The sequence below is a fragment of the Mesoplodon densirostris genome, chromosome 15 (genome assembly GCF_025265405.1).
Source record: "Mesoplodon densirostris isolate mMesDen1 chromosome 15, mMesDen1 primary haplotype, whole genome shotgun sequence".
NCBI lineage: Eukaryota > Metazoa > Chordata > Mammalia > Artiodactyla > Ziphiidae > Mesoplodon > Mesoplodon densirostris.
In genome coordinates this window covers 38,903,925-38,920,849 of record NC_082675.1, presented here as the reverse complement: position 1 = coordinate 38,920,849, position 16,925 = coordinate 38,903,925, and the positions used below count along the sequence as shown (strand labels likewise).

At 40.9% G+C, this 16,925-nt stretch overlaps 2 protein-coding genes across 3 annotated transcripts in view; one reads left to right on the top strand and one right to left on the bottom strand.

Moving 5' to 3' along the window:
• Nucleotides 1-72: 72 nt before the first annotated feature.
• LOC132502733 (uncharacterized) lies at nucleotides 73-4,440 on the bottom strand. The gene is made up of 2 exons (XM_060118826.1): nucleotides 3,549-4,440; nucleotides 73-342 (listed from the first exon to the last, which is right to left on the bottom strand). The coding sequence occupies exon 1, from the start codon at nucleotides 4,311-4,313 to the stop codon at nucleotides 3,621-3,623; it is 693 nt and encodes a 230-aa protein (XP_059974809.1). The 5' UTR covers nucleotides 4,314-4,440; the 3' UTR covers nucleotides 73-342; nucleotides 3,549-3,620.
• The window catches only part of ESCO1 (establishment of sister chromatid cohesion N-acetyltransferase 1), a 67,145-nt gene continuing 53,480 nt past the window's right edge, over nucleotides 3,261-16,925 (top strand). The window contains exon 1 of one of the 2 annotated variants that reach the window (XR_009534517.1): nucleotides 3,261-4,057. The gene's annotated coding sequence lies outside the window, so the exon portion shown is untranslated. The remainder of the gene's footprint in view (nucleotides 4,058-16,925) is intronic. The other variant, XM_060118823.1, reaches the window with a different exon arrangement.

Sequence of the window (16,925 nt, the reverse complement as noted above, 5' to 3'; positions counted from 1 at the left end):
CTGAAGAAAATCACACAAAATTTTTTTTAAATGTCAACTTTTTAAAAATTTAATTTTATTTATTTTTGGCTGCGTTGGGTCTTTGTTGCTGCGCGCGGGCTTTCTCTAGTTGTGGCGAGCGGGGGCTCCTCTTCGTTGTGGTGCGCGGGCTTCTCATTGCGGTGGCTTCTCTTGTGGCGCACAGGCTCTAGGCGCGTGGGCTTCAGTAGTTGTGGCACGCAGGCTCAGTAGTTGTGGCTCACGGGCTCTAGAGCGCAGGCTCCGTAGTTGTGGCGCACGGGCTTAGTTGCTCTGCGGCATGTGGGATCTTCTTTCCTGGACCAGGGCTCGAACCCGTGTCCCCTGCATTGGCAGGGGGATTCTTAACCACTGTGCCACCAGGGAAGTCCAGAAAAATCACACAATTTAACTGATTATTTTCACTTCAAATTCTGGTCACAAACCTCAAAAGGGTTCCCCACAGTGCCCAGAGATCCAGAGATCATGTTATGCTTCTCTAATGGATACTTTCTCCTTTAGCCTAGGTGATCTCCAAAACTACGGCTTTAATTTGTATCTCCAGCTTGGACTTCATCCCTGGTCATCAGAATTCTTGAATGTTGTGAGGCAATTCTCATCAAACATTAATGTGCATAGGACTCAACTAGAGGAAATATTAGAATGAAAATTCTGATTCCGTTGGTATGGGGTCTGAAATTCTGCACTTCTAACAAGCCTTCAGTTGATGAAGATGCCCCTAGTCCATGGATCTCAATTTGAGTAGCAAGACTGTAATGGACATATGTGTGCTGCCTTCTCAACATCTATCCCCGTCTTCCCAACAGTTCCTAATAATCTCCTGGTGATCCAAGGTGGACCAAATTGCGATAATTTTTCTTTGTTTTTATTTTCTAGCTTGAACATTTTTTAGAATTTTTACTTTCTCATAGTATAAAACTGTCAAGAGTCCTGAAATAAAGTCAGCAAGAATGGAGCAACAAAGGAAAAGCCTTTATTTGCTGCTAGCAGGAGGGTCAGTCTGAAAGTGAGACTACTCTGTCTTCTTGGAGTTAGCTGAGGTTTTATATATTACAGGCATTTAGATTGGTCATAAGAAAGAAAAGGAACAAGGAAATGAGAATGCAACGTGTGGGGCAATACAACTATTCCATCATTAGTTTTTAGAAGTACATGTCTTAATGATAAGCATGCGCAAAAAAGTACATTCTGCAATTTAGAGCAAGGAAAGCAAACAATTTAAACAAAGCCAGATTACATTCACAATTTTAAGTTTGGCAAAAGAATTTACAAGTAGGGGCTTATGCTTCTTGTGTAGGGTTCTGAAAAAGAACTTCACAAATTTACAGAACCATAATGTTCAGCGCCAAGATGCATCATTTAGGCCACAGCATTTGTTTTTAGCATGTGCACATGGCAAAAGATGAACCAATCACAGCTCTCCCCGCCCCGGGGACTTTCTCAGGAGCTCTCAGGAATGGAAGCCTCTCTTTTTACTAGGATAAATTCGCTGTGAGCTTATATGATCTTTGAAAGCTCAGTCAAGCAAGATAATTTATTCACTGGATCATGATTATTTTTTAGTAGACAACAAATCAAATGACCCAACTCTGAAGTGTATAATACAGTATTGTAAAAGCAAACTATTTTATATTTTCACAGCATGCTTAAACCTGATTGTATTTTTTAGAAAAGAAAACCTAGAACAAATTGCAGACAGGAATTATACATCAAATATGAATTCCTTATGTATCAAAAATAAATACATATGATTTCATATGGTGTGACATTTGTAAGGATTCCAAGGCTCCTGACTGTGGCCAATACAAGTATACTGGAATAGATCACTCAGGAGCAGAGACCCTGGGACTTCCCTGGTGGTCCTGTGGTTAAGACTCCATGCTCCCAATGCAGGGGACCCAGGTACCTTCCCTGGTCAGGGAACTAGATCTTTCATGCAGCAGCTAAAAGATCCCGCATGCTGCAACTAAGACCAGATGCAGCCAAATAAATAAATATTAAAAAAAAACAAAAAAGGGCTTCCATGGTGGCGCAGTGGTTGAGAATCTGCCTGCTAATGCAGGAGACACGGGTTCGAGCCCGTGTCTGGGAGTTCGAGTCTGGGAGGATCCCACATGCCGCAGAGCAACTAGGCCCGTGAGCCACAACTACTGAGCCTGCGCATCTGGAGCCTGTGCTCCGCAAAAAGAGAGGCCGCGATAGTGAGAGGCCCGCGCACTGCGATGAAGAGTGGCCCCCGCTTGTGAGAGGCCCGCGCACTGCGATGAAGAGTGGCCCCTGCTTGCCACAACTAGAGAAAGTCCTCACACAGAAACGAAGACCCAGCACAGCAAAAATAAATAAATTAATTAATAAACTCATACCCCAAACATCTTAAAAAAAAAAAAAAAAGCAGAGGCCCATTTTTGGCAATGAAAACTTGTAAATGTGGTTTGTGTATGTGTGTATGCCAGAATTTGAGTTACTACAGATAAAGTGGTTTACACATAAAGAGAAATCCCACCAATTGTCTGACAATCTGAAGGTGAAGGCAAATATAGGTCAGATATTCTATCAACAGTAGATAACCAGCTTTAATCAGGTTGGCAGTCTACTCCTGAGTTTTTCCCCAATTTAAGCGGTTTAGTATATGCCATTAAAGTATATTGTTGACCCCTGAACAACTCTGGCGTTAGGGGCACAGAGCCTCTGCTCAGTGGAAAATCCATGCATAACTTACAGTCGCCCCTCCACATCCCCAGTCCCACATCCTCCGATTCAACCAAACAGTTGATGGTGATTGTTTAGTACTCTAGTACTTACTACTGGAACAAAAAATCCCCGTATAACTGGAATTGTTTAAACTTGTGTTGAACAAGGGACAAATGAATGTATCAGGCACTGAGGATGGGAGCGGGGGAAGCCAGGTTTTTGCCATAACACAAGGTATGGTGATGTGACCAATGGCTTCACCCACCAATACTTCTCATTTTGGTTTTTAAACCACAGAACCTCCCCAAACTAAACTGACAGGCAGCTCAATAAAGTTTTGTGGAAGACGTATTCTCATAAAAACATCAGGCTTCGCAAACTTAGAGCACATTTTGGCTGGACTTGGCTTCAAAAAAGGAGGGCCGGAAGTGGAGAACCTCTCTTCAGATTCTCAAGGGCAAGAGCACCCACTTAACCCATCCTCACAGTTCTGCAAATAAGGAAAGAGTAGCACAGAGGGCGTGTTCAAAAGCAGGGTAGAACCAAGAATCCTAGTGCGAGAACCCTGGATTCTATCTTTAGAGGTCTCTAAGAGTCAAAGCTTTGAACACCCGCCAGGACTAAACGTGGTGGAACTTTCTACAATTTCTTGTCGACTCTTGTGCTCTGATGCCCAGGAAGGAAAGTGTGCAAGGAGACGCTGAAGCCCTGCATTTTGGGGAGGCGCTGGAGTGCAGTGCCGGGAAGGAGAGAGAAGGGTCAGTCGTCTACCCTTTTCTTTACATTGGCCCCTGTCGAATATTAGAGGTATCTGAACTGGAAGTCGCAGAGAGCAGTACCTGCAACCAACAGAAGAACCGGTGGCGACGGATTTTCAAGACAAACCACCACCGCTGGGGGCGTAGGTGGCTTTACTCCAAGAGACGAGCGGGGAAAGGGAAGCGTCTGCCGCTCGCCGGAGAGGCGCCCACCCGCGGTGCGCGCACGCGAGGCCTCCCACCGCGCCTGCGCTGCGGTCCGACGCTGGCTCGTCTTTCCCCGACGCCCAGCAGTCCGGGCCGGGGTGAAAAACTGCGTGACACGCAACGAGCGTGGCGGCCATCTTCATCTTCTGCGCACGTCAGCTGAGCCGGTTCAGGCCGAAAAGGAGCGTTGCGCAAGCGCGCCCAAGACGGTCCCAGGTAACTCCCATCTGACGGGCGAGGCGTAGCCGTCGTCGCCGGAAGTTTGGCGTTGCTGCGCCGCGGGAGAGGCGGCGGTGGCGGCAGAAGCAGCTGAGTGTCTCCCGATACCCGGATGTGAGGCGGTCTGCTAGCTCTCGTCGGACCCTCGGCCGGGAGCGAGGAAGGTACGGTAGCGTCCTGACCGCCTCGCCGCCCGCTGTCGCGTCGCCAGCGTCCTCGCCTCCCTGTTGCCAGCCCCTCCGGAGAGCCGGACGCTTCTCCCCCTTCCTGTCCGCCCCTCTGTGTCGTGCTGCCTCGCACGCCCTTCCTACTCCTCGGGTCCCGGCTCCTGGCGCCCCTGGGAGGGAGTGGGCGGCTCGGAGGCGCGGTTGCCTGAGGCAGGTAACCAACCTGCGCGGCTCGGCTGCCCAGTCGCCGCATCACCTGCCGCGGCCCGCTGTGTGGTCAGCAGTAGTAAGGGGCCGTGGCCGAGGACGGGGTCAGGCCGGGGCTCCCAGGCGGCCGCGCGGGCTTCCGGAGCCCCCGAGGTGGCGTGCAGCCATTGCGGCGGCCGGGGAGGTGTCGGCGCCGGCCCGCAGGTTGCCCGGCCTCGTCCCCACCCCCGGCGTTTTTCCTTCTGTGCGTCTCCTCCGAACCCGCCGTTCCAGCCCTGGCGGAGCTGCGGTCCTGCGGCTCGCTCCCCTGCCCGTCGCCCCCCGCTGACCCTGCGTGAACCCTGAGGCCTCTGCAGTCTGCGGGGCGGGATGTGGGGATCCTGGCCTCACGGTCCTTAGACTGGGAGGGGAGCGGTGGCCCGGGTCCAAGGTCATAGTGTGGTTCTGGTTGGACAGGACTGTCTGGGCACAGGCAGGGCTGCTGTGGAGTAGAAATTGGGTGTTTTGAGGGGCATAGTGAAGTTTGTAGAGATAGATGCGAGCAGAAGGGAATTGGGTCCTCGATTTTGATCACTATTCTTAAGATTGTTTTATAACGGGGGTTTGTTTTTCTCGGGCAGAATGGGAGAGATAGCAACTCCAAAAATTGGAGAACATTGCCACTCCCACACCCTTAACCTCCCCCTCCCTCATCCCCAAATGTTTTGTTTTGAAAACCCTGCACTTACGGTATTTTCCAGGAGTGGGGGCGGGGGAGGAGGAAGGAGTTAAATCCTTGAGGTTTTAAAAGTACTGTGCATCTTGTTTTCGGGTAGCCTTCGGTAGCTGAAAAGGGATTCTTTCAGCAGGAAGTACTTGTAGCACACAGTATTTGAATAGTATTATCAAACGATGTTTCAGTAAATAGCCTTAACAGAAACCAGTAAAAGAATGCTACTTAGTGGAAGAGTAGGATGTGGGTGTGCTTTGTTTTTTCCTCACCTAAACGTTATTTAAAAAAAAAAAAGGGTAAAACACAATTTCAATTTAAAACATTTTGGATGCCGTGAATTATGTTATATTCAGCCTCTTCTGATTAAGTCCTTAGTTTCTGCTTTACACAGGGCATCAAAACCAATGGAACTTTTTTAATTTGAAAAACTTTAAAAAATCTCACCGTGGAATTAGAAATGAGAGTGGGATAAAAAGTGCTTAATTTGGAATCTGCAAATTCAGACCTAGAGCATGTGCAGAAATGAGAAAGCTGTAACAGACACTTCCCCCTTTTGGGCAGAATGCAGTGTATGCCTCTTAGGTCAGATGTGTGTCTTTGGAAGTACCCTTCTTAGAACAAAACCTCCCCTATGTTATGAGCTTCTGCCCACCTTACTAATTCCCGGGTAAAGAAAATATGCTGTCATTTCTCGTTGATTAGTATTATAATTCTGTAGTTAAAAAGTAGTTTTTTTTAACATCAGACCCAAACAAGATTTTGTGCTAGGCCTTTAAATCGATAAATTATGCTTCCAGAAGAACTGAAAAAGGACCCTAATTAATGAATGTCATTAACCTCTTGCTGGATGGCCCTTTTTAGCTTGGTAATTCATCACAGCACAAAGCTGAGTGTAATTATTCTAATAATGAAGGAGACTAGCATTGCACAATGGATTTTTTTAATAGTTAAATATTTTTTCGTGAGTTTTGTTAGCAGATTGATGTTACATGTTGAGTAATTTGAATAACCTCAGCTGAAGGTGATCAGAGGTTTAGATGGTAGGTAGAAACCAACTCCAGTAAAATTGTTACCATACATAATTCAATTAAGGGCTCTGTTAACCCCTCTGAAGCTCAGCCTTCAATGTTTTTCTGTGCATCCCTTTTTGTTGGCACAGTGAAAGTTCTTTGGCTCTATTTCTGCATAAGTTCTGTATATTAGCTACTGTGGTTACTTTTGACAATAACATCATTCTGTTTACTTGACCATCCTGTCTTTTTTGAGGGAGCTACATCTTAAGCTTAACTTCATTTTAGTACACCTGAAGAAATCAAGATTTATGTCATCTGTGCTCTTCAGCTTACTTTAAAGATTTATGGCTTCATATGTGAGATTCACGAGAGATGAAACTCAGAATATAAATTAAAAATGGGGTTTTAAGTATTATTTTAATTTTTATTTAATTAATTAATTTATTTTTGGCCTCACCTCACAGCTTGTAGGATCTTAGTTGCCCTACCTGGGATTGAACCCTGGCCCCGGCAGTGAAAGGGTGGAGTCTTAACCACTGGACTACCAGGGAATTCCCTTAAGTATTACTTTAATATAGTGGTCTCAGACTTTTTGGTCAGGATCCCTTTACGTTCTTAAAATTATGTAGGACTCCAAATAGTTTTTGTTTTATGTGGGTTATATCTATTCACAGTTATTGTATTTGAAATTAATCTAAGTATATTTATTCATTGAAAAATGAATAATAAACTGATTGCAGGTTAATATAAATAACTTTTTAAATGAAAAACTATTTTCCAAAACAAAAAAAATTAGTGAAAGAATGGCAACTGTTTTACATTTTTGTAAATCTCTTTAGTGTTTGGCCTAATAGAAGACAGCTGGATTCTCTTATCAGCTTCAGCATTCAATCTTTTTATGTTGTTCTGGTTGAAGTATATGAAGAAAATCCAGCTTCACACCAGTGTGTTGGGAGGAGTACTTTAATAACATTTTCAGATAATTGTGATACTCTTCTTTGACTCTACAACAAAACTCAACAAGTGGTAATAGCTTTTTTTTTAAAATAAAGGTGGTTTTTTTTTCTCTTAATATTTATTTATTTTGGCTGCACCAGGTCTTAGTTGTAGCACATGGGATCTTCCTTGCAGCATGCCCGATCCTTTTTTAGTTACGGCATGTGGGCTCTTAGTTGTGGCATGCATGTGGGATCTAGTTCCCTGACCAGGTATCGAACCTGGGCCCCCTGCATTTGGGATCGCTAAGTCCTACCCACTGGACCACCAGGGAAGTCCCAACAAGTGGTAATTTCTTAAAGGTTAGTTGCAATGTGGAATCTGAAACTGTATCTATATACTTTTCACACAATGTTGCATTAAATTTCATTGGTCCGTTTGCGCTTTGAATTGATCTTTTACCTGTGTATGATTTTGATCTCATGAACCCCCTGAAAGGGTCTCTGGAGGAATCCCCATGGTCCCTGTACCACACTTTGAGAACTGCTGCTTTAATGTAAATAATTTAATAGTTTAGAATTAATGTAATTATTGAAGCTGAAAGGGATAAAGGTAATATGGAAATAGAGTTGATAAGTAGTTAAGTGAAATGAGTAACTAAGGTAAATTTTTTTTTCATGTTTTCTTTTCATCAAAAATCTTATATCAGTAAATTAATAAATGCTTATGGTGTGCCAGGAACTGTTCTAAGGACTTTATATTAGGAAATGTTTCTATTGTATCATCTTTAGTGATGGTTAAGAGAAAGGCAAGTATAATTTAACTTATTTATTTTCCCTACAGATAGTACAGTCTTTCTGACATATCCTTTATAATGCAGATATAGTTCTACTTTAGAAGATATATAATACCTAGATAATTTCTCTGTAAGGTATTTGAGATAGAAAATATGCTGATCCCTAGCATCTGTCACTGTTTATGTTTAAAATAGATTGTAGACTATATTAACCCATCAGAAAATTGAGTTATTAAATAAATACTAGTAGTTTTGATGAAGGATAATCCTGTTGACATGGAAATTTGTTTTATTTTGTTAAATCATTTCAACTAGTATTTGAAACTTTGTTGTGATCATGGTCACTAAATGAAATTTTTCTTCAAAAACAAAAATAGATAATTTTCATAAGACAAATTTAGGTTTATTTAAAAAGTCAGATGCATATTAAAGTCTGTTTCATTTCAGATTCACTTTTTTGGTAATAGCTTTATGGAGATATAATCAACCCTTATAGAATACAACCCTGGGGTTTTCAGTATATTCAGAGTTGTGCAACCATTACCACTATCTAATTTTAGCATATTTTCATCATTCCAAAAATGTTGAAAATACCTATACTAACATGTTATTCCTTATTTTCTTTTTTCCCTGCCCACTTACTACCATCAATCTGCTTTCTTTTTTTGAAGATTTGTTTGTTCTGGACATCTCAGATAAATGGAGTCAAACAACACATGGCATTTTGTGACTGGCTTCTTTTACTTAGCATAATGTTTTTAAGGTTAAACCATGTTGTAACATGTATCAGTACTTCATTCCCGTTTATGGCTAAATATAATATTCCATTATATGGGCATACCACGTTTTATTTATCCATTCATTAGTTCATAGACAGTTGGGTTATGCCCACTTTTTGGCTATTATGAATAATGCTGCTTTGAACATTTGTGTACAGGTTATTGTGTAGACATCCAGTTTCACTTTTGACCTTTCCCAATATATTTTACATAGATATAAACACTATATAGTTTTTTTATATGTATAAATTTATTCATTTATTTATTTTTGGCTGCGTTGGGTCTTCGTTGCTGTGCGCACGGGCTTTTCTCTAGTTGTGGCGAGCGGGGGCTACTCTTCCTTGCAGTGTGCGGGCTTCTCATTGCGGTGGCTTCTCTTGTTGCGGAGCATGGGCTCTAGGCGCGTGGGCTTCAGTAGTTGTGGCTAGCAGGCTCTTGAGTTCAGGCTCAGTAGTTGTGGCGCACGGGCTTAGTTGCTACGCGGCATGTTGGATCTTCCCGGACCAGGGCTCAAACCCGTATCCCCTTCATTGGCAGGTGGATTCTCAACCACTGCACCACCAGGGAAGCCCTATATAGTTATTTATTTCACGACTGATAAGTACATTCTTTTTTGATGTGAAAGATTCAAACATTGCATAAACATATAAGTAAAATGGGAAGGTATTTTAAAAAATTTTCTGTATACCCTTTCATCTCCATCTTTTACCACCCTACAGGTAAGTACTGTTGATGTTTTAGTGTGTATTCTTTCAGTGTGTTTTCTTTGTGTTAGAATACTTATATATGACACATTAATTGATCTCTTTCTTACAAAATTACTTTATGCAATTTATGTATTTCTTATTTCTAATGACTATCAAAATTCTACCTTGGCATTTTGTTTTTTTTCTCCTTTGGACATTTGGGCTGTTTCTGGTATTTTTGCTAATGTAAACGTTACTGTTGTCATCGTTGCTGTCGTGTAAAATTTTTTTTTTTTTTTGGTTTTATTTTCTTGATGTGGGTGGATGGTAGAATCATAAATTGTGGAGAACGGACATAGTGGAATGAACTGACTGTTAGATAGTTGAGTTTAAGGTGCCTTTAAGACATCAGGATGGACATGTCCAGTATGTTGTTGGATATCTGCATATCACTAGGGATGGAAATTGTGTTGGGGATATTCATTTGTATGTTAATGGCTTACAGGTAGTAATTGAAAGTATGAATATAGATGAAATTATCTAATGTGTGTCTTTTGTGGTAAGAGAACAACACTTGGGGAATGTTAATTTGTAAGAGGCCAGTGGAAGAAGAGAATTAAAAAAATTAAATTGTCCATGTCTGTCTTTTTTAGAGTTTTAACTAATAATGTTGAGAATAATGTTGAGTTTTACTGAATATCTGTTATAAATCTAGTGTAGTAGAGTTTGTCTTTGAATGTTTGGAAAAATTTATTAGGGACAATACCTTGTATTACTGTGTGTGTTTTTGTTGCATTCTGTTAATGGTTTATTGTTGCTTCAGTTGTGACATTTTATATGTTTTTGGTTAGTGGTAATTAGTTTATGTTCTTTAAAATGCTTTTTAGTCTGTAAGTATTAATTGGGCGTTTTAGAAGGTGAGAAATACTTGGATTACCCTAAATAGTGTGTGAATGGATTGGCAGGATACACAGAGAAATAAGGAAGAAGAGAAGACTATTTGTAGAGCCAGATCTTGTGCAAGGAAAAAACAGGAATCACCAAACACTAGGCCTTATAGAAACCTGAAGATAATTCAGGACTCAGAAGGTTGCTGAGAAATTTCCTCTGGGGAAATTAAAACGAGGTAAGCCAAATGTTCAACCAGGGGTGATTTTTGCCTCCCAGGGAATATTTGGCATTGTCTGAAGATATATTTGATTGTCAGAACTGAGGGCAAGGTGCTCCTGGTATCTGGCAGGTACAGATCAGGGGTGCTGCTGTTAAACACCCTCCATGCTCAAGACAGCCACCACCACCACCACCACCCCACCCCCAGCAGAGATTTTATTTGCTCCAAAATGTTAGTAGTGGTGAGATTGGAAACCTTGCATTATAGTGACTGTATGTTGGCTGCTCTTCGGTCAGTAATCTCTTTGGGGGCATAGGGGCAGGAGTTTCAGAATATAACTGTTTATGAACTACCTAAGGGCCTCCACTTTTTTTTTTTTTTTTTAAAGCAGGTACATGTGGGCATGGTGAATTTTCAGAAAGGGGTTATGAACTTGACAAGCCACCAGACTCCGATTTTCAGTGAATATTTTTCTTATCTCTTGGGTGTGGCAAAAGGATTGTGTAGTTGAAATGGACTAAGAATTGGTAGGTTATCAGAGTTTAGGCGATTAAGAACCTTTGGTCATTCATGTGAATTTTAAAACCTATGATGTTTGTAATAGTTCGGTTTGAGAAGAAGATTATGCTTGAAGAGTTTTTGGTGATCAATAGATTACTATAGTGAAGAAAGAAGATATAAGAGCAGAATGGCATAAACCTTAAAAGAAAAGTGGAAAAAATTTTGCATGTGAGATGAAAAACTGCTGTGCTGGGAACACTGTAGGTCCCTTGATGTGATACAGCCTGCTTAGGAGGTGTATTAGTTTCCTATGTCTTCTGTAACAATTTACCACAAACTTAATGGCTTAAAACAACAAAAATTTATTTTCTCACGGTTTTAGATGCCCAGAGTCAGAAATCAAGATGTAGGTATGGCTATGCTCTCTTTATGGGTTTTAGAGGGGAGTTTGTTTTTTGCCTTGTCCAACTTCTGGTGGCTGCCCTTGCATTCTTGGGCTTGTGAGCACAGAACCCCAATCTCTGCCTGTTTTCACGTTGTTTTCTACTTTCTGTGTTTGTCTCCCTGTGAGTGTCTCTTATAAGGATACTTGTCACTGGATTTAGGGCCCACGTGAATGATCCAGGATGACCTCAAGATTCATATTTTCACTGGGAAAGGGTTTATGTGGGCTTGCAAAGGAGAGGGTTAAGAAAGAGTGAGATCCACTGTGGAAATAGAGTCAGGAGGAAGATAATAAAGGAAACGATAACCAATATGAGGAGCTTGCATTTGGTTGGTGGATGTGCATGACTTGTAGGGCCTTTGAGACTGGATCTATGCAAATTGAAGGTCTTCGGTGTTAGAAAAATGATGCTATTGATAGACATTTTAGTCTTTGCTTTATGCCAGGTTCAAACTGAGGACTGCTGAAAAGTTGTCCTGTGATCTCAGAAGCAAAATCTTTTCCAGCTGGTTGGATGGCTTTCTGAATTTGTACCAGTGTTTTATGGAACTGAAGAGACTTTTGAAGTAGTTGGGGAAATAGACCTTAAGTAAATTATTTTGGAATTGAGAGGTGTACTGAGCTGAATTCTGCAGTAAATCTTTTGACAGAATTACTACACCTTGAGATGACTAGAAGTTTCCAATGATGTATGAAATATCAAAAGCAGGTTGGGCAAAATAGTCCTAGGGTTGTGTAGAAAAAGGGCTGTTTGATTTTAAGAAGTGTTTTTCTGGTGGGCATGGGGGTGGTTACATTGAGGTGATAGGGTAGTTGTTTTTGTTTGACTGGTTGATGTCATGTATTAGTAGAATTCCTAAAATTCAGTTATCTCTGTGTTCCTTTTATCAATTTTACTTGGTAGTGGTGGACCACTTGGCTATGCCCATGTTGTGTTAAAAATGCTAACTTGTTTTAATTTAAGGCTTTCATGTATCTTTTTGTATATGAGATTAGAAATGTGTGTGTAGTGTGTGAGTGCACATGCACATGTGTGCACAGTAGTTTTGTTATCAAGACAAATTTTGTATTATTTTGGGTAACTTGTTTTTTTGCTGCATTCTGGAACAGAAAAGTTATCAGTTATTTGAAAGCAGAGCTGTTCGTTCTGCCTGGAACACTTTGTAGTCTCAGGTGGGAATATGATTAATGCAGTCAAGGGATAGCAAGGGGGCCAAGATAACTGGAGCAGAGTGACCAGGGGAAAAACTAGGAAGTAGTTAATAGTTAATATGAGCCTTTGCTTTTGCTCTGATTGAGATGGGAAGTCACTGGAAGGTTTTGAGCAGAGAAATAATGGAGCCTGACTTAAATTTTAAAAGGACTACCTTGGCTGTTTTGTGTAAGAAGCTGAAGTGGGGGGTGGGAGGGAGGAACAAGGCTGAAGGCACAGTTACCAATTAGGAAGCTGTTGCAGAAATCCAGGGGAGGGATAGTGATAGCTTGGACCAGGGTGGTAGTGGTTGAGATGCTAAGTGGTCAGATTTTGGATGTGTTTTGAAGGTAGGTGGGTTAATGATGGCTTGAGTGGATATGAAGTTTAAGAGAAAAGTTGGGGATGACTCCAAGGCTTTGTTCTAAACAGTTAAGGATGAACATGTCATTTACTGAGATGAGGGGGAAAATCCTTTGGAAGCTTTAGGTTTAGGAGGCAAGATTAGGGGTTCAGTTATTGACATGTTAAAGTTTCAGATGTTTAGTAGTTCAGTAAAAATCTCTCTATGAATAGTATTCCTGTGAGTTTAATTTTTTTGTATTTCAAATTATATTCTCTTGCATTTCTAGATGCTAGATTCTTTTTGTTCTCATTTTCTTTGACCTATTGAGTAAATTGGGATAAATTATTTTCAAAATTTCCATTTTGGTGAGATTTTAAAATACATTGCATGTGCATTCTAAATTTTAAAAAATGGTTAAAACCTTTATATGCCTGACCTGTTGAGTGTCAGGATAAATGGACAGAAGTGCAATAAAAGTGGAGAACTTACTCAAAAATTTCAAAGTAATACATGTGCATTATTATTAAAGTCAAATTGCACTAAAAGCCTTACAGCGTTGAATATCATCCCACTCCTCACCTTTCTGCATCTCCCAGTACCTTTCTCCAGGAGCTGCCACTTTCACTCTCCTAGCTGTTTTCTTTATATTTAGCTCCATAGTTTTGGTGGTATGCAATAGCTTCTATATTTTGATTGATCAACTTCAGATGTTATTGACTTTTTGCCTCCATAGTTGAGAATTGGCTCTCCTGCTTTCTTCCCCATATACCTTAATAGAGTTACATTTCAAATTGTTTAAGCCAGTAGTGAGTGGTACTATAACTATGTAAATATTGTTTACTGCTGAGCTAAGTATTTTTCTGAAACTATATCCCCCTTTTCATTTTTTCGTGGAGTTAATAATTGCCTCACTTTTCTTTTGCTTAATTTCCTAAGATGCTAGGGTAATTTTTCTCCCCAAATGTCACATGTCTGACAGTATTATTTTTTGTACTCAAACAGCAGGTCCAATCCCTTCTCTAACCCACCCATACTACCTTGAAGGTTCCTTTTGGGATCCTTCATTCCATCTATTTCATTGTGGGTTGGTTGCTCTCTTGGCCTGTTCTCTAAAGTGTTTGTGCAGTTAATACTGCCACTGGCAGCAAATTACTTACATTCTTTGAATTCTCAGACTTTTGGGGGGATGCCTGTCATGCAGCTTGTGGGATCTTAGTTCCAGGGATGGAACCTGTGCCCCCTGCAATGGAAGCATGGAGTCCTAACCACTGGACTGCCAGGAAATTCCCAGAATTCTCAGACTTTTAAATTTTAGCCCATTGTGGTGGTTTTCCATTGCCTTTTTGGATTTCTTTCTCTTTTCATCTCTCTTCCTCCTCTTTTTTTTTGTGATGAGCTTGTTCAAATTTCTTGTCTGTTTTTTCCTTTGATTGGCTATTTTATTGATTTGTAGGATTTTAATAATATAATCTGTACATACTAATCTTCTGTAGGTTATGTTTTACCTTTTACATTTTATATCTATCATCAGTCCATTTGGCATTTGCTTTAGTATATGGTTTGAGGTAGGAATCCAGTTTCACTGTTTTCCCCATATGATATCCAGTTGTCCCAGCACTATTTCTTTAAAAAATCTATTTTCCCAGCTATGGTATTGTATATCATAAACCAGTTGACCATAAACGTGAGCCTGATTCTGGGCACTCTGTTTTGTTTTGTTTTGTTCCAACATTTATTTATTTATTTGGCTTTGCCGGGTCTTAGTTGCGGCACTTGGGATCTTCGTTGCATCGTGTGGGATCTTTTAGTTGGCAGCATGTGGGATCTAGTTCCCTGACCAGAGATCGAACCCAGGCCCCCTGCATTGGGAGTGCGGAGTCTTAGCCACTGGACCACCAGGGAAATCCCTGGGCACTCTGTTTTGTGTCATTGTTCTGTCCCATTGGTCTATTTGTCTATCCCTGAACCAATATCACACATTACTGTGGTTTTACAGTAAGTGTTGATATCTGGTAGGGCAGGTTCACCCACCTTGTGGTTTTCTTAAATGGGATTTCTTATGGTTTATGTAAAATAGATTTTTAAAATTTCCAAACATCTGGGCATTTTCTACTTAGAGTTTTACGAGTTATTCATTTCTAGTATAATTGCATTGTGATCAGAGAGCACTTGTGGTATCATTCCTTAGATGTTTGTGGAGACTTGCTTTAGGACTTGTATTTGGGGACACCTTTGTAAATGTTCTATGTGTGCTTGAAAAGAATATATTTTGCAATTGTTGGGATAATGTTGTGTATATATTTGTTTTTTTTAATTATTTTATTTTATTTTTTGGCTGCCTCGGGTCTTTGTTGCTGTGCGCGGGCTTTTCTCTGGTTGCGGTGAGCGGAGGCTACTCTTCGTTGCAGTGTTTGGGCTTCTCATTGCAGTGGCTTCTCTTGTGGCGCACGGGCTCTAGGTGCGCGGGCTTCAGTAGTTGTGGCTTGCGTGCTCTAGAGCACAGGCTCAGTAGTTGTGGCGCACAGGCTTAGTTGCTCTGCGGCATTTGGGATCTTCCCGGACCAGGGCTCGAACCGTGTCCCCTGCATTGGCAGGCGGATTCTTAACCACTGTGCCACTAGGGATACCCTGTGTATATCTTTATTAGTTCAAATTTAAAATTACTTGTCTTGTTCATAATTCTGTATAATTAGTTCATAATTCTGTACATTGAATTTTTGGTTCATTTGTTTTGTTTTTTTGTCTGCTTTTTCTATCACTTGCTGAGAGGGGTGTTGCCAAATCTCTAAGTTACAGTTTTGGATTTATATATTTCTCCTAGTAGTTCTTTTACTTAGGGGACTGTGTATGTCAATTTGGGAATTACACGTTTTCAGACTACGTTTTTAGGTGTGTGCAGTTTGAAATTGTTACATCTTCCTGTTGAATTGAAGCTTTTATCATTAAGATATGACTCTTTAATATTGCTTTTTGTTTTAAGGTTCTTGGTTTTTTGTTTTGTTTTGTTTTTTACCACACCACGCCACTTGTGAGATCTTAGTTCCCTGACCAGGGATTGAACCCAGGCCCTCAGCTATGAGAGCACGGAGTCTTAACTACTGGACCACCAGGGAAATCCCTTAACAGACTATTTAATGCTTTGGTGTGCTCTAGAGCAGGCGCTGATAAACTGTTTTGTCCCTTGGGCCAAATTTAGTCAGTTCTCCTCCTTTCCTTCATTCCTCAAAATGGTTTTACCTTTTTTTAAGGGTTGTAAAAAAAAATAAACAAAAAACCAAAGAAGAATACGTAATCATCACTGTATGTGAGCTACAAAGCCTAAAATGTTTGCTATCTGCCCCTTTGAAGAAAGAGAATATCATGTGAGTCCACCCATGACAATAAATGGTCTTACCAAGCCTTATATTCCATCTTTCTTGGTTTATTACCTTTAGATTCACTCTTGTTCTCCAGACTCCTGTTGATGGTTAGTGTAGAGACTGTTTCCTCCTAGGACTGGTCTCTTATTTCTCTGGACTGTGTTGGGATCTAATTCTCATATGACTGGGGAGAATTGGTATGTATCTCTTTTTGAAGCACCTGCTCCAGGTGCAGTAACTGAAAGGTTTTAACTCAGAAGGCTGTTTGGGGGTGGGTGTACCTTTGTAGGCAAGGGATTTGGGAGTTTATAGAGTTTTCAGCCTCCCTGCGTCTGCCCTAGATGTCCCTGCATCTTTGTCTTGAGTTCCCATTTACTACCCACCTTGTCAAAAAATAGGAGCCCAATGGTAGTACTCAGCAGGGTGGGAACCTGTATCATTTCTAGCAGATATACACCAGAACAAATACTAATTTTTTATTCTAGTACCCTTCAATTTGCTAATATTTCTGTTTGTCCTTAAGCTTTGGGTGATTTAAGGAACATTCTAATCTGTACATGAACGTAGATGGATGAATGCTGCTGCCCCTGTTTACTTCCTGCTTTTGAGACCTGTAACAGAAATGATCATGACCCATTGAATACTGGGCACAAATCCAAGAAGGAGGCTGTTGGTGGAGGACACTCATTTTTTTTTCCTACTGTGAAAATTCCACTTCTTCCAAGTGCATCTTGTACTGCATAGATGTAATGCACTGCTACTCTGTGTTCTGCCTATTTTAA

Excerpts from the sequence above, each read along its gene's own strand:
- LOC132502733 (XM_060118826.1), bottom strand. The coding sequence starts at position 4,313 with ATGCGGCGACTGGGCAGCCGAGCCGCGCAGGTTGGTTACCTGCCTCAG.